The sequence below is a fragment of the Capra hircus genome, chromosome 12, assembly GCF_001704415.2.
Source record: "Capra hircus breed San Clemente chromosome 12, ASM170441v1, whole genome shotgun sequence".
NCBI lineage: Eukaryota > Metazoa > Chordata > Mammalia > Artiodactyla > Bovidae > Capra > Capra hircus.
Genome location: NC_030819.1, coordinates 3,462,722 through 3,489,793, shown reverse-complemented (window position 1 = coordinate 3,489,793; position 27,072 = coordinate 3,462,722). Strand labels below are relative to the sequence as shown.

General features: G+C 45.5%; 1 protein-coding gene across 2 annotated transcripts in view; it reads right to left on the bottom strand.

The window, feature by feature from the left end:
* FAM155A (family with sequence similarity 155 member A) overlaps positions 2,904–27,072 on the bottom strand; it is a 608,391-nt gene continuing 584,222 nt past the window's right edge. Inside the window, exons 3-4 of one of the 2 annotated variants that reach the window (XM_018056370.1) lie at positions 6,918–6,963; positions 4,908–5,065 (exon numbers count right to left, since the gene is read on the bottom strand). In XM_018056370.1, the coding sequence (XP_017911859.1) occupies positions 6,941–6,963 (23 nt within the window). In that variant the 3' untranslated portion in view covers positions 4,908–5,065; positions 6,918–6,940. Of the gene's footprint in view, positions 5,066–6,917; positions 6,964–27,072 lie in introns of both variants that reach the window. The other variant, XM_005687778.3, reaches the window with a different exon arrangement.

The window sequence follows — 27,072 nt, the reverse complement described above, 5'->3', positions numbered from 1 at the left end:
CCTGCCTGCCTGCCTGCCTGTCATTTTCCTTGCTGCCTTCTTTTGTTTTAACGACTGTGTTCGTGTATCCTCAGTCACTTGCCACATTCGACTCTTTGTGACCACATGGACTGTAGCCCGCCAGGCTCCTCTGTCCATGGGATTCTCCAGGCGAGAATACTGGAGTGGGTTGCCATGCCCTCCTCCAGGGGATCTTCCTGACCCAGGGATCGCACCATCCTGCTTTTCAGGGATTGTCTCCTGCTTTGCAGGCAGATTCTTTACTGCAGAGCCACTGGGGAGGCCCCTTCAATGACTGCAGGTTCTAATAATTAATGGTAGCAATTCACCGATAAGGAACTAAATTCCTTTTTTTCTAATGATGTTATCATTTAAAAGAACAACGGTGGCTTACTATTTGCAGGATAGGAGAACAATATTATCTTTTTAATGAAAGAAAAGTCCGCACAATGTATCACCAAACGTCAATGTGATAGGAATAATACAGAACTCCACTTATGTTATCTGACATTTGGTTTTGCAGTATCAACATATTCTCCAAACTGGGATTTCTCTACTATAGGGAAAAAAAGACAATAATAAATATGGAGAAGTCTGTTTCATACATTTGTAGGAAAATTGTTATTCTTGATTTTCAACATGTTTTCAGAAATAATTGTTTAAAAAGCTGGCTTAAGCTTCTACATTCAAAAAACTAAGGTCATGACGTCTGGTCCCATCATTTTATGGCAAATAGATGGGGAGAAAGTGGAAACAGTGACAGATTTTATTTTCTTGGGTTCAAAATCACTACAGATCATGACTGCAGCCATAAATTAAAGGGTGCTTGCTCCTTGGAAGAAAAGCTTTGACAAACCTAGATAGTATATTAAAAGGCAGAGACATCACTGTGTCAACAAAGGTCAGTATAGCCAAAGCTGTGGTTTTTCCAGCAGTCATGTACAGATGTGAGAGTTGGACCATAAAGAAGGCTGAGAACCAAATAACTGATGCTTTCAAACTGTGGTGTTGGAGAAGACTCTTGAGAGTCCCTTGGACTGCAAGGAGATCCAACCAGTCAATAATAAAGGAAATCAACCCTGAATATTCACTGGAAGGACTGAAGCGGAAGCTCTAATACTTTGGCCACCTGATTCAAAGAGCTGACTTCAAATTGACTGGAAAAGGCCTCAGTGCTGGAGAAGATTGAAGGCCGGAGGAGAAGGGGCAACAGAGGATGAGATGTTTGAATGGCACCATCTATACAATGGGCATGAGTTTGAACAAACTCCAGGAGATGGTGAAGGACAGGGAAGCCTGACGTGCCGCAGTCCATGAGGTCGTAAATAGTTGGACACGACTTAATGACTGAAGGACAGCAACAGTATTGTAATCCATTATCTGCTCTTCAGCGGTCACCCAGCATGAGGAAAAGAGAATAAGATGATGATGAAGGGGTAGGGTCTGAGTTTTTTCTGTGCAGAACATCAAGCATGTTATCGAGTGGGAGAGCCACTGCTGACGATCCTTGGATGTGGCGAGATCTACATTCTAGGTGAGTTTACGGGCTCAGCCGTATCTGACTCTTTGCGAAACCGTGGACTGCAGTCCGCCAAGCTCCTCTGTCTACGGCATTCTCCATGGCTGTTCCTTAATTTTGTCAAGGAGCCAGTGTCTATTTGAATCCATTAGGTGATCAGAGGAAAAGCTGCTTTAGCTCACTGAGTCCGTGGAAAGGCCACAGGGAAGTGGTTGTGCGTTTACCATCTCGAACATTGGGCAGAGAGAGCCCTCTCACCGTGGAGTACATGGCAAGCAAAGACTAGACCAGAATTACAGATTCCAGTGCAGGCTGACAAGGCTTTCCCCTCCCCACCCCGCCCTCCCCTCCTCACCTAGATGAGAAGTGCATACTCAGGACACTGCACTGTTTCTCCCGGCTGTTGAACTTGCCTTTTGGAGGACTTAACTCTCACCGACAGTAGTGGTGGTTTTGGTTTCCCTCTTTGGGCTGCCACTTACCCAAACCAAAGCTAAAACAGTGGCAGGTGGAAACTTCCAGTCCCTTTCTATTGGACAAGAACCTCAATCACGTGCACAAAGAGGTTAGTATGAACAGAAAATGAAACCCCGTTGTCAAGGGATGCTATGTGTCAGCATTTGGCCCAGTGTCTAGAAGCATTAAGTTCTTGGCATCCCAGAAGAGTGGGTGCAGCTTGCATCTGGGTTGTTGCGTCATCTTTCTGAAGGAGTGGAAACGCCTCTGGCAAGAACAGAAGCAGGAGGAACATTGAAGGAAGGGACAGCAGCAGGGTGGTATTTGCCGGGCAGAGGGAGGTGAAGGCCAGGACACACTTTGCTCTGATCATTTTCTTAAAGTCGTGAAGAGGTCAGCGGAAAATGAGTTCAGCGGCTAAGCTCCTCCTCCTGAGTCCTCATCTATCCCTCCCCTTCCAGTAGTCACGCTCTCTACCCCTTCTCATTGCACCCTCAGCTCCACTGAAACCTATAAGCACTGGTGAGGCCCTAGCAAAACTCTCTTCTCAAAGTGTCACAAAATGCACTGCAGTCACTGTGTCCCCCAGCCACTGCCCCCCAAACAGCACCATCGTTTCCATATGTCACAAATACTGCGCCTGTGTGTGTGCACGTGTGAATGTGTGTTTGCATTTGCATAAAAAACAATTTTCAAAAAAAAGGAACAAAAACTGGAGCATTTTGCATTTTAGGTGGTGTTTTTTTTTTTTTTTTGTATTTGTGCAGACCGTTTTAGGATTTTCAGTCTCAACAAAACACTATTAAAACAAAGAATCTAGTAAAATATTTGTGCATGTACTGCTAAACAATTCTAGCAATTTTATTAAGCAATACCTTTATTATTTTGAATATTCTTAACAGACTGGAACAAAACAGGTTTTTGTTTCTTTTTATTCAAAACAAAATATGCGTACTGTAGCGCGTGGCGCAGAGTCAGGTATGATGCAGAGATTAAAGTTTTGTTTCAACAAAAACAAATGCCTGGGGGAATTTCATAGCTAGAAAGTTAAGAACTAAATTTTGTTCGCTAAGAGGACCTGTTCCACGGTTGACCTTCGTCTCCCAGCTGTACAGCAGTCATCCCTGAATCGCAGTTCCCGAGTGTAGTTAGAGAATAGTAAGGAATGTGGTTATTTTTTAAAATTATTTGTTTTGTTTGTTTTAAAAACAGCCCTTATTAACTCTTCCTTTCACTGATTCTACTGTAAACTCATAAAAGCCTTGTTTGTTTGTTTTTAAGAAAGCAAATTCATAGACACTCAGCGGGTGAAATGTTCCCACAAAAAGGAAAAATACAGACAGAGCGATCGGAGTTCTCCTCTCGTCTTCAGCTACCTAGAGCATGGGACGGTGACAGCGATTCTGTACTTGAATGGAGATGGCTGCCCTACTTTTTTGAAAAGAAGGTCTTTTCCTTAATGCTGAGTTGGATACACTTTATACCTGGAGGAATTAAAAACCCTGTGTGTGGGAATACCGGGCTGAAATGGTCTAGATTCTGTGTGCAGCAGGCGTCTGTGCACGTCTGCCAACTCCCCCACAACAGAAAAGGAGGGAAAAGAAGTCCAGATTTGAGTCCTCGGATTCCTTTCCCCCTGACTGTGGGCGGCACGTGCTCGAGTATTCCTGCACCAGAACTGAAATTCTAATGAAAGCCCAGATGCCAGCGGGCTTCGGCGGGGGGGGGGGGGGCCCCACCTCCTCACACCCCCTACCCTGGGCGGCTGCCACCAGCCACCTGACCAGCAAGGAAGGCCCGGGGCCCTTGGGATGAACCCAGCGGAGTTCAAGGTAATTTTCTTTGCTTTTTTATTTTCAACATAAAGATGTGTTAACTGTCTGATGCCACCTGTTAAGGAGAGCACTTGTTTGTTCAGCTAGAAGGGGGCCCCCCTTTCTGCAACAGCGGCTCAGAGGCCCAGCAGAGCAGGCGCTGTGCCCCCGAGGCGGCGACAAGGACTGAAGCAAGCGATGGCATCTGCTGGGGAGGGAGGCCCCGGGCGGGCGGGGTGGGGGGCATGGGTTCCTTAGGCAGGAGGGAGAGTTAGGGAGCTTTTTATTTTATTTTTTTCTTGTTTTCTTTTTTTTTTGTCTTTTTTCCTTTTTTATGATTTTTTTGTGTGTTTGTGTGTGTGTTGTAGTTTTTTTGTTGGATTTTTTTTTTTTTTTTTTGGCTATACCGCAAGGTCATAGCTGTCATTCCGCTAATAGAAAGACAGGACATGAGACAGAACTATCTGATGAACACACACAATGACTAGAAATATATATATATATATAGAGAGAGAGAGAGAGAGACAGTGAAAAGACTTAGTTTACCTCTGAGAAACCATCCCCCAAAATAAAGCCTGTATTAACAAGTGCAAAAACAAAACAGATAAACTCAAGTCCAAAGGAAAGCAAAGAAAACCTCCAAACATTAAAACACAGTGTATAAAATGGTGTGAGAAATTGAAGTCACTTTCCAGCCTTTTAGTCCGTAAAAAGCTGTGTGTGTGTGTGTGTGTGTGGTGTGTATGTGTGGTATGTGTGTGTGGTGTGTATGTGTGTGGTATATGTGTGTGTGTGTGTCTCCTGGTTTGGATTCAGGCCATCCAGGCCTTGCGCCAAGGGATGCACGCACAGGTCCCGTACCCAGGCAGGGATGTGTGCGCAGGTCCAGTACCCAGGCAGGGATGCGCCCGCAAGTCCGGTACTCAGGCGCGGATGTGCGCGGGCGGGCGGCCGGGGTGGCTAGGACGCTCCAGGGTGCGGAGTCCCTACTCCTCGCTGGCCGAGCGCTCGTCCAGCGCGTGGACGCCCCCGACGCCCAGGGCCGTGGCGTTGTGCGCCGCTGAGGCCGTGAGGACCGTGTGGAGAAGCATCAGCACAAGGACGCACAGTCTAAGTCTGCTGGGGCCCAGCCTGGGCGCCGACGAGGCCGAGAGCGACGTCCGGGGGCAGGCGCCGCCTCTGTCCACCGCCCCCTTGGAGGGGCTCTTGGGTTTTGCTTCTCTCCTGACGTCACAGCATTCTGGTTCATCATTGGTTAGAAAGGTTTCGTAGAGCCCTGGGTGGGGGATGAAGAAAGCGCAGGGTTAGCCAGAAGGAAGGTGGGCAGGGAGGTGCTTAGGGCGGAGGGCAGCGGGTGACCTGAATGTCTGATCCAGCGCATCGTCATAGCCAGTGCAGAGGAAGGTCACGGCACTAGGGTCTGGGTCCACGGCCCCCCGTGCTCCCACACCAGCACTTTTAGGTTCCTCGCTGTTCTTTGGACTCTTGGTGGTCACCCCCTGAAAGTTCTGGCTTGTGATGGATATTCGGGGATGAAAGATTTCATTGCATCCAAATCAGAATCCCACCTTCTGGATCCATGTGGTGCCACCAAAGACATTCAGCCACCATTATTTTTTTCTTTAATAGGACTGTGGTAAATTAATGCAATGCATAAAGTGACACCACCTGGTCATACTTTAGCATATTTCACTTAGGAAATAACCACCCCACTGTAATACCAGAGCTACAGGGACCATGTCAATAATCACTTCCCTTCCAGAACCTTACCATGGTTCCCATCTCCCTTTCTTGATGAATCGGCTTAGCCATCTACACACCGAGTGGGTGACCCTTTTCCGAACACGTCTCTTATTCTTCCATTTGCTATTATCCTATTGATGCCTGCTTAAACTGAAGCCTCTATTGTCTTCTGCCTGGACCTCTGCCCCATGCTTCTCCCTTTCCAGTTCTCCAGCATTGCTTTTCAGTAATTGTGGGTGTAACTCATCTCTCACTCTCTTATTTTCTCTCCTTTTTTTTTCCTTCCCTAGTCACAGAATCTCAATCACTCTTCTTCCTCTAAAAATACACACTGTTCTCACTTTTAAATTGACAAATAGATATTTTGGAAACTTTTGATGGGTGAGAAAATAAAACAACTGGCTTTCTATAACCTCTCCAATCTCATTTCTTGTTACATCGTATATAACATTTTTATGAGGTTACTTAAGCCATTTTTTATCTTTTGACTTGACTGAAACACTTTCTTATGAGAGCATGGTGTTTCTACATCAATTTTATTGTTGCTCTTAAGCTTGCAAAACTTAAAAATGATGATAGAGTAGTTGTAAGGATTAAATACGATTATGTATGTAAAGTGCTTGACTCAGGATATAGTGCAGAGAAATAACTTGAAAAAATCCAGCTACTCTGAATTGTAATCACTATTCCTAATAATGTCTCAGGCTTCCCTGGTGGCTCAGATAGTAAAGAATCCACCTGCCAAAGCAGGAGACCTGGGTCCCATTCCTGGGTCAGGAAGATCCCCTGGCAAAGGGAATGGCTACCCACTCCTATATTCTTGCCTGGAGAATCCCACAGACAGAGGAGCCTGGAGGGCTACAGTCCATGTGGTCAACAAGCATTGGACATGACTAAGCGACTAACATACACAATAATGTCTCATTGGCTCTACTTAATTCATGAAATCAAGTCTCTTGGGTCCTCTTTCAGACTCACTGCTCAGGGCTCCAGACATCCTGAACTATTGGCAGTTCTCAGAACATGTGACACTTTCACCCAAATCTGTACCACATGGCCCAAGCTTCTTTCTGGAATTTTCTCCATCAATTCATATTTTAATTTCTCCTTCAATAGAGCAATTATATCTTTTCTTTTAATCACAATTGCTCATTTTCATGTCAATTTCCTTACTAATGTGTCACTGTATGCGCAAAATCTATATAGTATCAGCCTCACATTCCCAATATGTTGCAGAATGTCTGAATAAAATAGATACTTAATGAGATTTGTTACATGAATAAACTCAATATATAGTTACTCAGTAAAAGAGTCTATTAAATAATACACAATGCAACCTTCATTTCTTAAAAAAATGACCAAGGTATCCTTATAATGATGCTTACAATAGTCATTTCTTCTTAGGCATTCAAAGGTAAACTTCACCTTCGCCTAGGTAGAATATGGAAAAAAAAAACTGAATTAATGAGGTCTGCAGCTCTGACATTTTTATTGTATGATATTTCTTTTTTCAAAATAAGATACCTCATTGGTAGACTAGTCATTTATTGAAGTATATAAGTTTTTTCAAAATTATATTCTTAAAGAAGAGTTTATAGTTAAGATTATAACAATAGAAATCTAAAGGGCATTTAGATAAACATTTTGGAATGTTAACAGTCAGAATACAGAGTATGTTTAACAATGTCATCCAAATAACCAGTTCTTCCCAAGTTGCTCAGAACCAGCTTGCTGATTTATACCTGAAGTCATTTCAGAAAAAAAATAAGGTAATTCATTCAGGTCAATACATGTACTCTTCTTGACTAAAAAATTAATATTATTTCCCTTTTCCATTTGTTAAGAACTTTTATTCGGAGTTACACATTCATATTAGTCATCAAATACTTCTACAAGATACTTTATTAAAAAATTCGTCCACCCTCCCATCTCAAATTCTTCCTCCTCGGAGGCAAATATTGCCCTTCTTTTCTTTCTTTCTGTACTAGCTCCATTCCTGGAAATAACCTGCTTTTCGCTCTTCTTGATTTTTCATTTTTTTAAAATCACTATCTATAGATCTTCCCCTCCCCAGGACACATGAAGATAAAACATTCATTCTGAGCCTTCTCCAGGCAAAAGTAACCCCCATTCCTCTATGGTGTAGCAAGTGTAATACATATGTTCCTTTGTTAGGATGCTGTAAAAACAAGTCTCAACTCAGATGTGCAGTGAACTTTCATTTTCTGTTCTTACCCCAGTTTTTCCTAGAGATAATGATTATCTTAGAGTTTTCTACGTACTTACTAATTCAATACCCAGTACTTCGCCAACTCTTTCCTATCTGCTTTATTTTCCTAAACTATATCCTGCAGTCTTTAACCATCTGGGCTGGTTGCTTTTATGCCTAATGCACAGATTCCAGCCTGAAAACTCCAATGAACTTCCCTCTTGGCAATGCTGGCAGCCTCTCTCCTTTCTCTTTTTCCATATTCCTCTTAGCTCATTTTGGTGGACCAGGCATCTAGTATTTTCATAAGGACAAATTCCAGAGTAAATGTCTGAGAAGCTGTATGCCTAAAATGCTTATCTCACATTTACCTGATCATTTGGCTAATTGTGGAATTCTGGTCTAGAAATTCTTATCCTTCAGATTTATTTGAGCATTACTCCCATATTTTCCCCCACATGGCTCAGTGGTAAAGAAACTGCTTGCCAATGCAGGAGACACAGGGAACCTAGGTTTGATCCCTGGGTTGGGAAGATCCCCTGGACAAGGAAATGGCAATACACTGCAGTATTCTTGCCTGGAGAATCCCATGGACAGAGGAGCCTGGCTACATTCCATGAGGCTGCAAAGAGTTGGACACGACTGAGAGACTAACACCACGTAATAATTTTACTGAGATTGTCTCTTTTTAAAAATGCTGACACTGTAATTTCCGAAAGCTCTTTTATATGTAAGTAAAGTAAAGTCACTCAGTCGTGTCCGACTCTTTGTGATCCTGTGGACTGCAGCCCACCAGGCTCCTCCGTCCATGGGATTTTCCAGGCAAGAGTACTGGAGTGGGTTGCCATTTCCTTCTCCAGGGGATCTTCCCGACCCAGGGACTGAACCCGGGTCTCCCGCATTGGAGGCAGACGCTTTAACCTCTGAGCCACCAGTACATCATTTTTCACATGTACTCCGCATTTTTGCAGAGGTGGCTGTTCTCGCTTCGCAGTTGCCATGTCCGCTTTCTCGCTCGGAGCTTCCTGCAGTGCTTTTGTTTCGCCCTGTTTCATTTCCTCCCAGCGTAAGTTCCGTTTTCTCCGAGTTGCTTTTCTCTTCTTTGCCTCTTATTTATTTATTTTTTTTTAGCATGGGAAGCCCTGCTCATGTCTGTCACCCGGTCCAACAGTTTTTTCCAACCATCTCCAAAAAATAGGGTTCCCCTCCCACAGGGGAGTATGCCAGCGTTTTTCTCTGCCGAGGGAGCATGGGCTGCGGAGATGCCTCATGAACACACCTCCGCCCGGTCCCCTTATGTCGTCACCTCCTCTGAAGTGTTCCATGGTGTCTATTCCTGTGCCTGCGTGGAGTCTTGTGGAGAAATCTGGTTGACTCCTTGCTTCCTCTCTGCTGCTTTAGCGTTCGTTTCCCCAAGAGTCAGCAAATCCTTTCAAACAGGTACCGGCCTTCTTCCTGGCTTCTAGGAGGGCGTGGTGGTTGTCGCCCCATCCAGTCTTCCACCCGCCCTTGTGGATTTCTGCCTGGTAACAGTGTCTTTCTCTTAGGTCTGCCTGGAAAGCTCTGCTGCGTTCTTCCGTCCATCTGTCTGCTCTGTCCCCGTGTCTGATCACCCCTCCAGCCAGGACTGCTGCCTGCAGCTGGATCAAGCCTGTCTCGGGGTCTCCTCGGAAACTCCCCGAGGCTGAGCACAGGCCCTGGGCAGCCACCTCCAACAACCAGGGCACCTGTGAAAGCCAAACCAGCCTTGGATTTTTTTGTTTTGTTTTGTTTCATCTGCTGAATAACCTTCTTCTCTTGCTCCCTCACAGGTGTGACTCGAGTTCCTCCTGCTCAACCACCTGGACCCAGACACTTCCTAGGAACGCCAACTTAGAGCAACTGACTCTTCCTCCTCATTCAAAGGGGCCATAAGGACACATTGCCAAATGAAAGAATTTTTCAAATAATAATCTCATTGCACAAATACATAAGGGGGTGAACAAAGGGCAAAAGCAGATTTTCAGTTAAGGAAATGTTGTTCTGATACATTTGGCTACAAACTCTTCTCTTTGCAATCTCTAATGAACCAATATCTATCTGACATTGAATTATAACAGCTATATTCTTGATCTTTTTATACTTCTCTCTGTAGTATGTTGTACACTGAAGAGTTTCCCAATGATCTGAAAGGACAGTTCAATTCACTTACACTCACTGTCAGACCTGAAGTGCCTATTCTTACCTTAATCATCATGTAACAACATTTGCAAACATTTAAAAGTGTTTCTTGACCATTTCCTTTGTTGCTTATCTAATCATTTGCAGTATGGATTTAAGTGCATATCTTCTAATTTGTTAAATATGTGCAATTATTAATTCTACTAGAACTTACCATTTATTAAAAAAAATCACACATTTGGACAAATTTGTCTGATTATCAGGATCAATGATGAGGAAGTTATCAAAATTTTACTTCCTTCAATTTCTAATCCCTCATCATTTTTGAGGCTATAATCAGATGTCTAAAACTTATTTATTATCAAATTACTAACATTTTGTATCTTCCCCTCAATGATTATTAATAATATTTGCATATTGTTTTAAATGTACCTTACTCAGGGATTATTCAGTTGCATTTAAAAGAAACTTACTAAGAGCTAATTTAGGCAACAAAACCAAACCAAACCAAGTACAGTTAATGGGAGGAATATGTCAAAAATTCAAGGCTATTCCATAGTCAAAACTATGGGTTTTCTAGTAGTCCTGTATGGATGGGATGTAAGAGTTGGACCATAAAGAAGGCTGAGCACTGAAGAATTGATGCTTTTGAACTGTGATGTTGGAGAAGACCCTTGAGAGTTCCTTGGACAGCAAGGAGATCAAACCAGTCCATTTTAAAGGAAATCAACCCTGAATATTCACTGGAAGGACTGATGCTGAAACTTCAATACTTTGGCCACTTGATACGAAGGGCCAACTCTGGAAAAGATCCTGATGCTGTGAAAGATTAGGGGCGGGAGGAGAAGTGGGTGACAGAGGATAAGATGGTTAGATAACATCATGGACTCAATGGACATGAGTTTGTGCAAACTCCAGGAGATGGTGAAGGACAGGGAAGCTTGCTTGTAGTCATTCCATGGGGTCTCAAAGAGTTGGACATGACTGAGCTAATGAACAACAACAGCAGCCTTTCTTCACTTCATCTTGTTTTCTGCCCCTTTCTGTCCAAGCTGGCCATGTTTTTGCTAATATAAAATTCTCACTGGCTTTGTGAGACTCCACGTCACAAGATGCTCCCCGACAAGCCTTTCCTAGATAGTCCCTCCTATACTTACGGCTGCTCCTCAAAGGGCTGAGGGGAATCTATGAGTCACACCTAATTGCTTCAAAAGCCTTTTGTACAACTTAATGCTCTGACCTTCCAAACTTCCTGAGGTCACAGAATGGTTGTACAGACACAACCTCAGGATTTTTGTTTTGTTTTCTCTAGGGGATGATTTCCCAAGAGCAATTTTTTTTTTAATCTTTTGCCATCTCGGTAGACTGAGATTTTTCCAAATCATCAAATCCTGGTTTCTCATTGTTTAATAATTATTCTCTCAGCGTGTGTCTCTCCTTTTGCATTTTATATAAGTGGCAAGAAAAAACCAGGTCACACCTTAAACATTTGCTTGGAAATCTCAACTATGGAGCCAACATCATCACTTAGCATCTCTGCTTTCCAGATAACTGCAGATACAATTTTGCTAACCTTTCTTCTTTTAAAATCCATTTATATATTTTTGGCCATGCTGGGCCTTAGTTTCTGCACAGAGTTTCACTAGTCTTGACTCATATGTGTAGTTGCCCTGTAGCATGTGAGATCTTATTTCCCTAACCAGGGATCGAACCTGTATCGTCTGCCTTGGAAGGCTGATTTTTAATCACTGGACAACCAGAGAAGTCCCCTCTGCTAAGCTTTTTGATACCACGGAAGAAGTTTCCAATTTCCAAGAACATATTCCTCATTCCCTCTGAGCCATCCCTGGCAGGTTTGAATGACCATATTCCTACTAACATCCTTTTGAAGGCAATCTGGGCTTTTTCTATCATGCTTCTCAGAATTCTTCCAACTTATTCTACTGCCTGGTTCCAAATGCATCTCTGCACTTCTAGTCAATCCTAAAGGAAATCAACCCTGAATATTCAGTGGAAGGACTGATGTTGAAGCTGAAGCTCCAATACTTTGGCCACATGATGTGACGAATCAACTCATTAGAAAAGACCCTGATGCTGGGAAAGACTGAGGGCAGGAGGAGAAGGGAGCAACAGAGGATGAGATGGTTGGATGGCATCAACTCAATGGACATGAGTTTGAGCAAACTCTGGGAGATAGCAAAGTACAGGGAAGCCTGGCATGCTGCAGTCCAAGGGGTCACAGACAGTCAGACGCAACTAAACGACAACAGTAAAGGCATTTGTTACAGCTGCACTCCACTTCTATGTGCCGGAATCCCTATTAATTTTCTATTTATCGCTGCTATAAAAAGCTGTCACAGACATCAGAGTGGCTTAAAATGGCATCCAGAAATAGCCTCACAGCTCAATAGGTTGGAGCCTGGAACCAGCCCAGGCTCCAACCTATTGAGCTGTGAGATTACACCTGGATGCCATTTTAACCCAGGATGATGTTGGTGACACTATCTTATGAGGCTGAAATCAAGGCGTTGGCCATGATTCTCCACACTGGGTCAGGAGGCTGGCGGAATTCAGTTTCAAGTGGTTGTAACGCTGAGCTCTCTGCTACCTTGCTGGTTGCTGTCTGGAGACTCCTGAGCATCCAGAGACCTCCTGGGTCCCTGGCTCACGGCCCCTTTCTCCGTCTTGAAATCTAACAACAGTGCATTGAGTCCTTCCAATGCTGTCCATTTCTGTGATCTCTCCTTCAGCTTCATCTTTCTGGCTGACACTTCTGTATCCTGTGATTACGCTGGCTGGGCCTGGTTAGCCCAGGATGATCTCGCTAGTTTAAGGTCAGCTGATTAGCCACCTTAATGCCATGTGAAAAGTCCTTTCTTCCATGTAATGTGCCATATTCACGGGCTTACCAGGAGAGACCACAGGGGCTAAAATCTTGGCTATGACACAGACGTTAATATCCTTCTCATTTCACTGTGGGTTCGGATACCTTGTGACATCTCTTTGGATATTTCATATATTTGTTGTTTTCTTTTTTTTGAATTGGAATTTGATGTATCACTTTTTTTTTTTGGTAAATTAATTTATTTAATTGGAGGCTAAGTACTTTACAATACTGTGGTGGTTTTTGCATGACATGGCCATGAATCAGCTATGGGTGTCCCTGTGTTCCCCATCTTGAACCTCCCTCTCACCTCCCTCCCCATCCCATCCCTCAGGGTCATCCCAGTGCACCGGCCCTGAGCGCCCTGTCTCATGCATCAAACCCGGACTGGTTGTTTCCTAAAATTTCAAGAAATTATATCTCCACATGGCTTCTTCGCAGCTTCTCCTGCTGGGGCTCTTGCAATCTAACCATGGTTTTCTTCCACACTGGAGAAGTTCCTTCTAGCATGGCTCTGATTATAAATTCCTTTCCCCATTTCCACCTTCTTACCATTTTTGTTGTTTCATTTTGTTTTATCCACATGGGGTGGACTCTGGTCCTTTCCTGCAATGCTTCTTCCTCTTGTCACCTTCAGCTGTCACGTCTCTCCTGGAGGCAGGACTGTCTTCAGGGTGAGTGAGCGGAGATGAAATGGGCAAATGTCAGCCCCCTTCCTGACACCCTCGAAAGTCCCTAGTAGGAAGTCTTCTTCACACCCACCCAGGAAGCGCATTCAGTGTCCAGAGAGTGGATCCGGGCATGTGTGGGCAGGCGCGCCGCTGCGCGGGCAGGACTGGGGAGAGTCTGTTGGCTCAGAAGTCAGCTCAGGGCCTTTAACCCATCGCCGAGCTCCTGCTCCTTCTGCCCTGCTCTCCCTCCGTCCCCGGAGCAGCTCATGGTCCTCACTGGGTCCCGGTGGCAGAGTGGTCCCCACACGGCCTGCGGTCTGCTCTCGGAGCCTGCTCTGCCGGCCCACGAGGTTCTGTGTCCCCAGAGGCCTGCACCTGCCTTTGCCCTCCTGTGCATTTTTAAGAACAGTCTCTGTTTTAGCCATGTCCCACTTCCTAGGTCCCATAGCTTCCATGAATGTATCCCGTTTTGTAGTTTTTACTTCAACTTCAGTAATGGTCAGAGGTAGGTGGGAAATAAAAGTCTGGTTTCAGCTTGCCACCTTGAACGGGAAGTCACACCCAAACTCAAATGCAGTGGTCTGCTCATTACCAAGACTGCTTTCTGGAGGGCTTCCCAGCAGTGCTCATGATAAAGAACCCGCTGGCCAATGACGGAGCTGTAAGAGACACAGATTCAGTCTTTGAGTTGGGAAGACCCCCTGGAGAAGGGAATGGCAACCCATTCCACTGTTCTTGCCTGGAGAATCCCATGGACAGGGGAGCCTGGAGGGTTACAGTTCATGGAGTCACAAAGAGTCGGACACCACTGAAGGGACTTAGCACAAGACCAGTTTTTACTATCACATAAATCCTTAGCATTGCAAAAAACAGTTTCTGAAATTAGTGTTTCACCTTTAATATTCTTTTGTTTTATATTTGTTACAACAGTGGTTTCACATGCATATAACCTAGTATTTATTTAGAAATACCATACAAAAATATATAATTAGCACCTGTATACAACTTGCCTGTAGAGATTTTGCTAAATTTCTGCAATTATTTGATCATTGGCCTGGTAAGACAATATAAAATAAGAAGTCAATCTCAGAAATCTAGAAAAAAATTTCCAAATCATAGTGACCATCTGCAGAAAGAACAAAACTTAGGAGCATCTATGTATTTATAATCTTTACAGTATCTTTTTAAGGCAAGGGCAAATCGTAAGTAATTAAAGTATGCTGTTGTTGCTGTTTAGTTGCTAAGTCATGTCCGACTCTTTACGACCCCATGGACTGTAGCCCACCAGGCTCCTCTGTCTATGGGATTCTCCAGGCAAGAACACTGGAGTGGGTTACCATTTCCTTCTCCAGGGGATCTTCCTGACCCAGAGACTGAACCTGTGTCTCCTGCATTGGCAGGTGGATTCTTTACTGCTGAGCCATCAGGTAACCCCCAATTAAAGTATATATTTGAAACTGATTAGTTTTATTTTTGAAAGGAGTAGTGGCGAGTGTGTCAGACCCATATGATAAGTTTTAAGGCTAATATCACTTTTAGCTCTAACTACTCCATCTTTACTATGAACGCCTAGCAATCCATTTATCTCCTGGAGAACACTATTTGTTTAATGAAGGAGAGAAACCAAGGATCATGCATTAACACCACGGAGCAGTAAGAGATCATTTCAGTGGATTGAATATATTAGCACATGTACATAACCAACAAAAGTCCATCTAGTCATAGCTATGGTTTTTCCAATAGTCACATATGGATGTGAGAGTTGGACTATAAAGAAACCTGAGCACTGGAGAGTTGATGCTTTTGAACTGTGGTGTTGGAGAAGACTCTTGAGAGTGCCTTGGATTGCAAGGAGATCCAACCAATCCATTCTAAAGGAAATCAGTCCTGAATATTCATTGGAAGGGCTGAAGCTGAAACTCCAATACTTTGGCCATCTGATGTGAAGAAATGACTCATTGGAAAAGACCCTGATGCTGGGAAGGATTGAAGGTGGGAGGAGAAGGGGACGACAGAGGATGAGATGGTTGGACGTCATCACTGGCGTGATGGATGTGAGTTTGAATAGGCTCCAGGAGTTGGCGATGGACAGGGAGGCCTGGCCTGCTGCAGTCCATGGGGTCACAAAGAGTCGGACACAACTGAGCGACTGAACTGAACTGAACTGATAACCCAATAGTAAAACATCAGTACACGTATCAGGAATCAGGGAGAAAGGGGATATAGAGTCTCAAGAACTGGCCACACAAGTGCCTGCTTGTGTGAAGTTCATTCAGGGAGAACAGCTAAGTGCATGCTAGACAGAAGACAGATTGCTCTCAAAACTGAAAACTGTGCCAAATGAAGATCAAAGGCCCACACTAAAATGGCAGAGAAGTCCTACAAAGAATTCACTCATTTCTTAAGACCATAAGCTAAATTTAGGGATAAATTAGAAATGTCTTAAAGCTCAGCAGAGAACTTCCTCAACAAAGGGTCCTAAACTTTTCTAGGATTTTACTAAAAGAACAAAGACTGTCTTCTGCAGCCACAACAGAAGTAACATACAGCTGATAAATATCATGTTACATTGTTATTGCCCTAAAATGGTTACAGTGATATTTTTAGTTATGAAAAATTTATTCTAAGTAAATAAAGAGGGAAAAAATGTATCAGATGAAGAACATATTTGCTCACCAAATACATGGTTTAATTTTCCACTGCATCCTTGATGATTCCTTTTAGGGTGGCCTTGACGTAGACTTCACCGAAGGGTGAAGGAGAGCCGTGTGGGGAGGAGCCCACACCCTAGACTGCAGCGGTCTCCACCTGTGCAAACCATCAGAGCCAGGGGCTGCTGGTGGGACAGAAAGACCTGTGTTCTTCCTCCTGTCCCAAGTACCAGGGGTTTCCCTGGTGGCTCAGTTGGTAAAGAATCCGACTGTGATGTAGGAGACACAGGTTCAAGTACTGGCTGGGGAAGATCCCCTGGAGGGGGAAATGGCAGCCCACTCCTGTATTCTTGCCTGGAGAGTTCCATGAACAGAGGAGCCTCCTATGGGCTACAGTCCGTGAAGTCAAGAGAGTCAGACAGGACTGAGCAACTAAACCATCACCGCCACCAGCATCACCACCACCAGGGGCTTGAACCAGGCGTGGCTGGTCAAAGTCACTCGAGGGAAGGAATGAGAATCTTGACTTATTCTTAGTCTTATAATCTTGGCTCCTCTTCCACCCCCATGATCCACCTATGGTTTCAAGGTGCCTTCATTTTTCTGCTTGGGTTGCCCTTACAGATGGGAAGGCTGTGTATGGGATTTCATGAAGTGCATTTCCAGAATTCAGAGAAACTCATCTACCTGTGTCACGTGAGTCCAGGGGGAGGTGAAAATAGTGGGTCTCTCCTAGATGTTTGATCCCCTGGAAAAGGAAATGGCAACCCCCTCCAGTATTCCTGCCTAGAGAATTCCAGGGACAGAGGAGCCTGGCGGGCTGGGACAGTCCATGGGGTCGCAAAGATTCGGACATGACTGAATGCCTAAGGGCAGCGTTGTTACCCAGGAAGAAAACTGCAGGGTCCCGGTTAAGGAAATTACCTATTCTACTTATTTTTGCTATTTTTCCCGTGAAGTGACGCGGTGGAGCTCACATACTGTAAACCAGTGTTATGTTTTGGTAGATTACTCAGTCTTTTTTAATTTGGAAATCCTTAGTAACGGTGACTCTGCAAAGGAAATAGCCTTAAAAACAGGAAACTACATTAAAAAAAAAATAAGCCGACGGCTGTGGAATCTCAAACAGTGACTGGTAATTGAAGAGAGAGTTTTGCTAATGCTTTGATCCATCCACGAACGTATTTAGAGTACTAACAACATTTCCTGCTTTCCTTTCCAAAAAAGAAAAACAGACTTTCCGTGTAATCACAGAACATGCTCAAACCATCCCGTGTGTGTGCTCTCCTGCCCACACACACACACACACACACACACATTGATGGCTTTAAGACATCAAAACACCTCGTAAATAGACCCTGACTTCAAATATGTGCTTTCTTTTCAATGAGGTAGGGGGAAACTATTTTCTTAATGCGATCACCAGTTTTTGAAGCATTAAATGTGAACAAAAATAGTTTTGATTTTCATCAAAATGTTTTTACTCAAAACAAATGCCAAAACTTAGTTTGTCATACTAGGACTCTAATGAAAAGCTAACATTCTAGAATTGTTAGTGGATGAAGTAAGAAAATTAGTTTCAATATGTGAGAGTCAATATTAAGTTTAATGAAAGAATTTAACTAGAATGATTATCTTTATTTGTCAGATGTGAACTGAATTGACTTCCAATAGTTTTGACATTTGAAGCAGGGCATTCAAGTGAAAATGAAGTATATAAGACGGCAAATTTTTTTAAAACGGAATTATAAAAATGTTGGAAGGAATGAGACTGATGGCAGGAAGATGGGTGTTTGGGGAATGAGCTAAGTCCGCTTAAAGAGGATATGGCCCATTAGAAGGCAGACTTCCATAAAAAGTAAAGTCATATCTTAGAGTCACACATATTTTCCACAGACAGATTCTGACGTCATTTGACTAAGGACAGTATCAGCTATGTTGTTGTTGTTGAGTCTGTAAGTCACGTCTGACTCTGTGACCCCAAGGATTGCAGCACGCCAGGCTTCCCTGTCCTTCACTATCTCCCTGAGTCTGCTCAAACCCATGTCCATTGAGTGGGTGATGCCATCCAGCCCTCTCAAACTCTGTCGACCCCTTCTTCTCCTGCCTTCCATCTTTCCCAGCATCAGGGGCTTTTCCAATGAGTCGGCTCTTTGCATCAGGTGGCCAAAGTACTGGAGCTTCAGCATCAGCCCTTCCAATAAATATCCAGGGTTGATTTTCTTTAGGACTGACTGGTTTGACCTCTTGCTGTCCAAAGATATCAGGAGTATTAGTTGTTTATTCTCTCAGTTACAGGGTCAGGTAGAGCAGCATGGTTTTGTTGATTTCATCCAGTGGCACTTGGGTTATCTCTCTGTCATGCTTCCCAGCTGTTGCTCCCTGAGGTTTGGTATCTGACAGTGATCACTAATTAGTCAAGAAGTGCGAAGTGACAGAGATAAAATTGTTGAGCATTAGTCTTTTTGGGGGTGTGGGTGGGGGGATAACAAGATCCAACACTCAGTTATGGATCCTCTGTGAAAGACAGAGTATCTGTTCTTTGAGAACAATAAAGGCATGTGTTCTGATTTCTGTTGATTACATTAAAAATACATATAGAAAGGGGTGTGTGTCTGTGTGTGCGCACTCAGCATTCCAACTGTTTGTGATCCCCTAAACTGCAGCCTGCCAGGCTCCTCTGTCCTTGGGATTCCCCAGGCAAGAACACTGGAGTGGGTTGCCATTTCCTCTTCCAGGTGATCTTCCCGACCCAGGGACTGAACCTGTGACTCTCTGTCTCCTGCATGGAAGGTGGGTTCTTTACCACTAGCGCCACCTGGGAAGCCCATAGAGAAGTATATATAATATAGAAATGTAATTATATATATAAGTATACATATAAAAATACATAGAAGTATATATATTATATATATATATAGTAAACTGGGAAAGTATTAAGCTGAGAAGATATGAAGAACAGTAAAAATGAGTTTTTGAAGTATGTATCTCTCAGAGGCAGTACAGCGCAACCTCATGCGCTGAAAAGCAGACTCCTTGGGCCTCTAATTTTCCACAAGAAACAAAGATGCAGGGAAAGGGAAAAGCGCATGCGTGATGGCAGAGAGAAAGGGAAGAAGGGAGGGGAGGAGGAAGAAAGGGCTACGCATTCAATTAAGAATCAGACAGATATTAAGAGGAGATCTAAAAGAGGAAAAAAGGACCACGCATGTAAGGAGAGGGTCACGGCTGAGGGAAGGCTGGCCACTCCGGATACGAAGTGAAGTTCTGGTGAGCGGGAAGGAAACCCGTGCTGCCCAGGGAGCCCGATGCCTGCGCTTTAGGGGGAACCTGGGAGAAGAGTTGCTTCCTCTGTTCCTCAGTGGTCTTTTCTGCTCAGTTCAACTGCTGAGTGGTCATGTTGGATGCATACGGCTGAGAGAAGCCCCTGCTTGCTTCCTCACTGCTCAGACCTTTCTAGGTGACCCCTGGATCTATGAACAGTCCAGGCCTCAGTCCTCCTTACAGTCCAGACCCCAGCATCCATACAGCCAGCAGGAAACCTGCCCTCAAGAGCTTGTCGACAGCTCATGTCCTTCCAGCTCTAAACCTCCGTCGGACTCCACATATGGAGTTTCCCTGATTATACATTCACGATTGGTTCTTTTGTGCTAATTGATGGAGCTCATGATTTTTAATACATTTCACGCTTTTCATGATGCTCCACGTGTTTTAAGTATTCCATCTTTGCGGAAAGAATGACAGAAAAGGACAGGGATACAAGCCATTCTTCTTGTAAGGGTTGAGACTGGGAGTTTGAAAGCTGTCCACAAATCTCACAAAACTGTTATATAAAAAATGTGCCTGCATTTCCTCCCGACACCACAAGAGTGGGCTGGAAATGACGAGAACACACACATTTCCAAAAGGAAGGCAGTTTATCTAGAGATAGAACGTTTATCTACCTAGATGTTGCCTCTTTTTCATCAGGATTTCTTTTTTAGAGCAGTTTGAGGTCGGCAGCAATGTTGAGCAGAGAGTAGAGCAATTTGATTTTCCAAACTGAAAAGTCGCTAACTGTAGTTTCCTGAGATGAAAGGTTTACAGATTCAGGTTTAAAATCTTCTGATTAGGAAGCCTTGAAAACCGTGGACACAGCGTACACAACAGCTTCGCAAACTGCATGCGGTGGTTTTAAATTCCTTCAAAGGGAAACTCACGAAATCGATGAAAATAATGTTCTCGTATAATTAAAACCGAGCCGTATCGGTTAATACTCTTTCTTCCTCATCATTACTCTCTCTGCATAATTATTAGCCTCCAAATCCTCTTGGCTGAGTTGCCTCCTTGCCTTTATAATTCCTTTTTATTGCTTCTTCTCCTCTAATCCCCCAGAAGTTCTGAAGTGCACAGAATCTGTCTCCATGGAAGGGTGAGGCCTTACTCTGTTCTTGAACAAAGAATGCTGAATGTGTCTGTTCTAGTCCCAGAGCGCCAGGTGTCATGCAGAGCCGACGGGACAAGGCGCTGGGCGGCTTACACGTTAGGACTGGACGGCCTCACGGCTTTGGAGGCAGGGGCCGAGACCAGGGGTAGGCTGGGGTGCAGGTGGTGGTTTTCCCTGCATCTTCCCTCCAGGTATGCTGCAGGTTCAAAGGGCCCTGTTGGCAAGGACACTGCTGTGAGATGAGGTGTTACAGCCCTCAATTTCAGCTCCTCTGAATGAGACCGTATTTAGAGAGAACCTTGAAAGCGATGATTCCTCTAGAAGGAGCTCTTTGGAGTGGGCCCGAGTCCAGGGTAGCTCCTATGACAAGAGGAAGCGTGGACCCGGAGGAAGCCCCTGGGCGCACGCACGTGGGAAGAGCGTGTGAAGGTCCGGGGAGAGAGGCCTCTGGAGAAGCGAAGCCGGCCAGCACCTTGAGCTGCACGCCTGGCCTCCAGGGCTGAGGGATGACACCTTCTGTTGGTTAAACCCCCGTCTGTGGCATCTCGTTATGGCAGTCCAAGCAAGTTAACATGCCCACTGGTCAGCACTGGGTTAGGGCCCATTCTGATGACCTCGTTTTAACCTGATTACCTCCGTGTGTGTGTGTGTGTGTGTGTGTGTGTGTGTGTGTGTGTGTGTGTGTGTGTTAGTCGCTCAGTTGTGTCTGATGGCTCCTCTGTCCCCGGGATTGTCCAGGCAAGAATACTGGAGCGGCTTGCCATGCCCTCCCCCAGGGGATCGTCCCAACTCAGGGATCAAAACCAGGCCTCCTGCAATGCAGGCACTTTCTCCACTGCCTGAGCCACCAGCCACCCGATCGCCTCCATAAAGACCCGATTTTCATATCAAGTCACATGCTGAGAAACTAGGGGAAGGGGGTTGAGACTTGAATTGAGGGACAGCAGGCAATGAAACCTTGACACTCAGTTTGGGGGGCATTTAAAATGTCAGTTCCACCAGTGAGCTGTTACACTGTCCATCAGGCGTAAAGTCCTCATCTCCCAGGTGAGTGAGCAACGTGTGTGACGCGTCTGAAGGACACTGGACCTGAGTCTCCACTTTGCCTGTGACAGGAGGGTCACCGTGAGGGACAGAATGGCTTTTTCGGAGAAATGCTGATGTTCTTTTATGACTCCAACATAGGGACACTTTGTTAAAGCGCACCTGCTTCTCAGCCCCCTTCCTGCAGTCGCCGTGATATTGCCGGCGACAGACGCAGACAGGAGGAGCCTGGTGGCCCTGCACGGGATACCCGCATCCTCGGCCTTCCTGGAGCTTCTCCCTCCTTAAACGAACTATCTGTCCACACAGCAGGGGCTATCACAGAAGGCCCCCCATTAATTAATTCATTCACTATTTGTTCATTGAGCACCAACAGTGTCAAACACCTTTGGGGGCGCTGGGATACAGCCATAAACAACATGTGCTGTGCTGAGTCGCTCGATCGTGTCCAACAGTTTGCGACCCTATGGACTGTAGCCCGCCAGGCTCCTCTGTCCATGGGATTCTCCAGGCATGAATACCGGAGAGGGTTGCCATGCCCTCCTGTAGGGGATCTTCCCCACCCAAGGATCGAAGCCAGGTCTCCTGCATTGCAGGTGGATTCTTTACCGACTGAGCCACCGGGCATGCTCAGGAATACTGCAGTGGGGAGCCTATTCGTTCTCCAGGGATCTTCCCAACCCAGGAATCCAACTTGTGTCTTGCATTATGGGCAGATTCTTTACCAGCTGAGCTACCAGGGAAGCAATAAACAACATGCATGTTCACAGAAATCTCCCAAAGCACGAAGAGAATGCTGTGGAAGATGAAAATTATTCATGCCCCAAGAAGAAAACTTTAAAAATGATTTTGAACAGTAACTGCATCATGGGTAAAAGAACTGACCTCCTAAATTTTTACTAATTTGAGGAAAACCTCACATTAAACATGAGAGTAAACACTACGATGATCTGATACATTAACATCTGATGGCCATCTCATCTGGTAATGTCAAGCCAGGCCACCAAAGAGACAAGATTTCAAAGTTGAGAAGAATTGATTCCTTTTACGTTTTAAAATGCACCAAATGCATCCTTTCCTCATGGGACTCAAACAGACTGAACTCAAAGCAGACACTCGTGTAGAGTCACAATTATCTAGGTAAACATTTTAGAGGCCTTTCCTGTTCAATCGCTGTCTTGTCCGACTCTTTGCGACCCCATCGACTGCAGCACGCCAGGCTTCCCTGTCCTTCACCCTCTCCTGGAGTTTGCTCAAACTCATGTCCATTGAGTCGGTGACACCTTGGGTCCTTGTCTTTCCCCTTCATAGTAATATATGTGTAGGTCTGTATGTGTGCAGTCTAAAACGTTTGCTAACTAGTCAGACTGAAAAAACCTAGCCTTCTAAGCACAGACTCCTCCAGAGGACAGTGCCAGACATCCGCCTTTCTGTAAGCAGGACGGATGGTCTAGGTAGAAAGTACGTGTGATGTTCATTTTCAAGGTACGTGATGGTGTGAAAGCAGGATGTGTGTGTTGAACTGCTGGAGACGGCACCGCACACACCACAAGCTGTGTGTCCCTCGGCTCCCTCCCTACAGAGGGACCCTGTCCTGCTGGAGGCCAGAAAGCAGTCCTGCTGGAGGCCAGAAAGCAGGCCTTTGCTTCCGGGCTCACTTCCGGACAGACTGATCACCGGTCACTTCCTGTTTCACTAGTGATGCAAACACTGGACTAATAGCCAGGAAACGTGGGACTATCCTAGCTTCTGTAGTAACAGGTTGTAGGGGGCGGGTTAAGGGGGTGGCAGCTCTGCTTAATCCCGCACAAAAGTGGCATCAGACTACATGACGTCTGTGACTCAGGCATGCTCTAAGACTGACCGAGTCACGGGAGACCATTGGAATGTCCAGGGCAGTTTGGTGCCCAGGACAGCTAGCAGGTGGAGACAAATGCTTCACAGAGGCTTGGCTGCAGAGATGTTTAACTGCAGACACAGTTAGTAAACACCTTCACTGGAAAAGGTCTCACCTGTTCTGGGAGATCCCTCTTTGCCCAAAGCTATAGGCCTTCCCTGGTGGCGCAGCCGGGAAAGAATCCACCTGCAATGCGGGAGACCCATTGGGTCGGGAAGATCTCCTGGAGGAGGAAACGGCAGCCCGCTCCAGTATTCTTGCCTGGAGAATCCCAGGGACAGAGGAGCCTGGTGGGCTGTAGTCCATGGGGTCACAATCGTGACCCTGACTGCCCAGGGTGCCCTTCTCTGGTCCTTCCAAGGCAGCATTCAATCATGGCTTCAGCGACAGGCTGCCATCCATCCTCGGGAGCTCAGAGAGGACGCGATGCTCCTGCCCAGGCCAGCAAGTTTCAGTGTGGCTGTTGGCTAACATGGGCTTCCCTTGTGGCTCACATGTTAAAGAATCTGCCTGCAGTGCAGGAGACTTGGGTTTGACCCCTGGGTTGGGAAGATCCTCTGGAGAAGGGAATGGCAACCCACTCCAGTATTCTTGCCAGGAGAATCCCATGGACAGAGGAGCCTGGCGGGCTACAGTCCGTGGGGTCGAAACCGTGAGATAATGTCACTAGGGTCCTCGCCAGGGGGTGTTAAAGAGAGGACAGCTTTCTGCTTAGTGACCTGGGGACAGGCCAGGAAGTGGCGGCAGGCTTTGCCCCTCTGGCTCCTGGGATGGTGAGCCCCGAGCTCCCTGCCATACAGACTGGGCACACCTCAGGGCTGATTCTACCCCAGGCCACACAGAAGTGCCAGGCATGGGCTCCTCAACTCTCCCCGGTCTAATCCCTTTTGTTTCTCCTCTTGGATCAGGAGGGGTAGGGACAGAAAATGCAGAAGCACCACTCGGACTATGTCGGAACATCTCCCGAGTTTGTGGAGGTGTGCGGGCTTGTGAGGGTACGGCCAGCATGCCTGGAGGCAGGTGAGTTTATCCAGTCCTGCCTGGCTCTCCCACCAGCATCATCCAGGGGGACCTGGAGCCAGAGGCCGTCCTCCACCAACACCCAAAAGGATGGCCGAGTGGTCTGCAGCTGGAGCACTTCGCTCTCAGGCTGCCCGTCTGACTCAGACAGGACCGGCCGCGCTCAGGGTGATATGGCCGCAGACCACCGGTCTGACTCAGATCCAGCCCTCGGCTACCAGGAGGGGCGAGAGTGCTGGAGGCCCAGAGCGGCCAGCCCCTAGTAGCGATGAAATAGAAACCCAGCAGGTGCGACTTTCCAAAATTCCTAGCCACAGGCAGAACCTACCAACCGAATTTCCACTCCAGGGCTCTTCCCCGGCATTAGCCTCCTTGCTCAAGGCAAACTTGAGCTGCTGTGGAAACACAGAGGTGGACGCCGGGGAACACGATCTTAAGCATGAGGACCTGAACTCAGATCTAAGTATATGCATTTAATCTGAAAGTGCAGTGTCTTCATGGAAGACGGTGTCCCAACACATGAAGGTAGTACATGCTACACAAGGTTTTTAGAAATAACTTGTTTTCGTATTTCTTATTCTAGCCCGATCATGGGTTTCCCTTGTGGCCCACCTGGTAAAGCATCCGCCTGCAATGTGGGAGACCTGGGTTGGATCCCTGGGTCAGGAAGATCCCCTGGAGCAGGGAAAGGCTACCCACTCCAGTATTCTGGCCTGAAGAATTCCATGGATTGTGTAGTCCCAGGGCCTCAAAGAGTCGGACACGACTGAGCGATTTTCACTATCCTGATCATGCTATCTTCCTTCACACTTCCCTTTCAGCCTAAGTATGTATGTAAAGATTTTTTTTTTTTTAATTGCAATACGTGGTGCTATATCTAAGTGGTATTTCATTATTCTTTCTTTCAGGGTCTGAGGCGGGGGAAGCAGAAACAAGTTTTAGACAAATCATGAAACATATTCACATACTGTAGAAAGAACGGAAATTAAAAATATCATAGATGTCCAAATGAAGAGATCTCTGGGTAGCAGATTATTCTACTAAAATACTCCTTTGGTGAGAAAATCTCTTATGTCATCTTTCTAAAAAATCTTTGATCAATTCTGCAGTCACGTCAGGACACGATTTGGGGAAGGTTTGTTCACAGTTGCGAACTCTCTTCTGTGAATGACATGAAGCATTTTTTTAAAAAATTCCTTTCTGATGTGATCGACATGCATATCCAAATATTCTTCTCCATCATTGTCTCCACTGATTATTGAATTTCCCGGCCTGCGGGCCATTGTCTGCTCCCTGCAGGAGTAGTCTGTGCCACCAGGGGGCACCCGGCACCCATCACATCATAATCAGAACTGTCACCCTAACCACGCACCAACAGCCAGCCCACCGTGTTTTCCCGACCGGCAGAAACATAACCTCCTCCTTGTCACAGCTCAAAAAATGAAATGCAGAATTCACACAGAATTCTCAAATATGTTTTATCTCCATTGTCAGTAACCCCCAGCAGATCGATGTCTACTTTTTTCTCTTTTTTTTTCCTTTTCAATAATTCATCTATGAAAAATACGGCAGCAGCTCCTGTCGAGTCTCTTTTATCCGTCAATCAAGAGGCAATTTTCATAATGTTTGTTACCATAGCACCTGCAGCCTGCACATGCTGCTTCTTCTGGGTGGTTGATGCTGGTTCCCCAGCCCAGGTAAGCAATCAAGGGCTTCCTGTAGGGGATTCAGGGAGAAGGCGAGGGAGTGTGTGTGTAGGGGGGGAACCCTGACTGATTAGCAGGATGATGGGTTGACAACATAGAAGCCATGAACGCCTCCACCCCCTCACTCTGAAGACGAAGAAACAGTTTCTAAAATAGTAGAGCGGTCGTGGGAACCCAGCTTGAGAGCAGAGCCCACTCTGAAAAGTTTTAACTCAATAAAGCCTGCTTCCAATGACAGGCTTCACCCTGACAGCACCTCGGAATTTCTCCCTGATTAATTTCTCAAATGCTGCTTCAGCAACATGTCAGTTTTCTTCTCTAACAGGAAAGCCAGGAGAGATGTCCAGGCAAAGAGTCTTTCCTTCGTCTCCTAAGGCGGAAGCAGAACCTAACATCTGAGGATGCCCTTCTCTCCTCTAGCTTTGAGGTTACATTTGGTCTTGACCTTCAGTAACAGCCTCAGTGAAAGACACTGTTCAGCAGTGGACATACATTCTCAGATATTTCATTGCTTTTTTTAATAAGCTACCGGCTTGCTAAGGATGACTTCAAAATGGGAATTTTAAGACATTCCCATGTAGGACAGGGGTAACTAACGTGCCTCTTAAGAAATGATTCATTAAAGATGGCATCTAGTAACTTTTCAAAATTTTAAATAACTCCCCAATTAAAGGAATTTTAAATATTTAAAATAACTTAAAGGAATCTTATCTGTTCTGAGCCCTCTAACTGGCTTCCTGATCCCAAGGGCTGAGATGCATTTTTTTTTTTTTTTTTGACAGAGGACAGAAATTCTAAGCATCAGTATATATCCAGTAAAAGCCTATGGGAGAGGCCACTGCTGCTGCTGCTGCTAAGTCGCTTCAGTCATG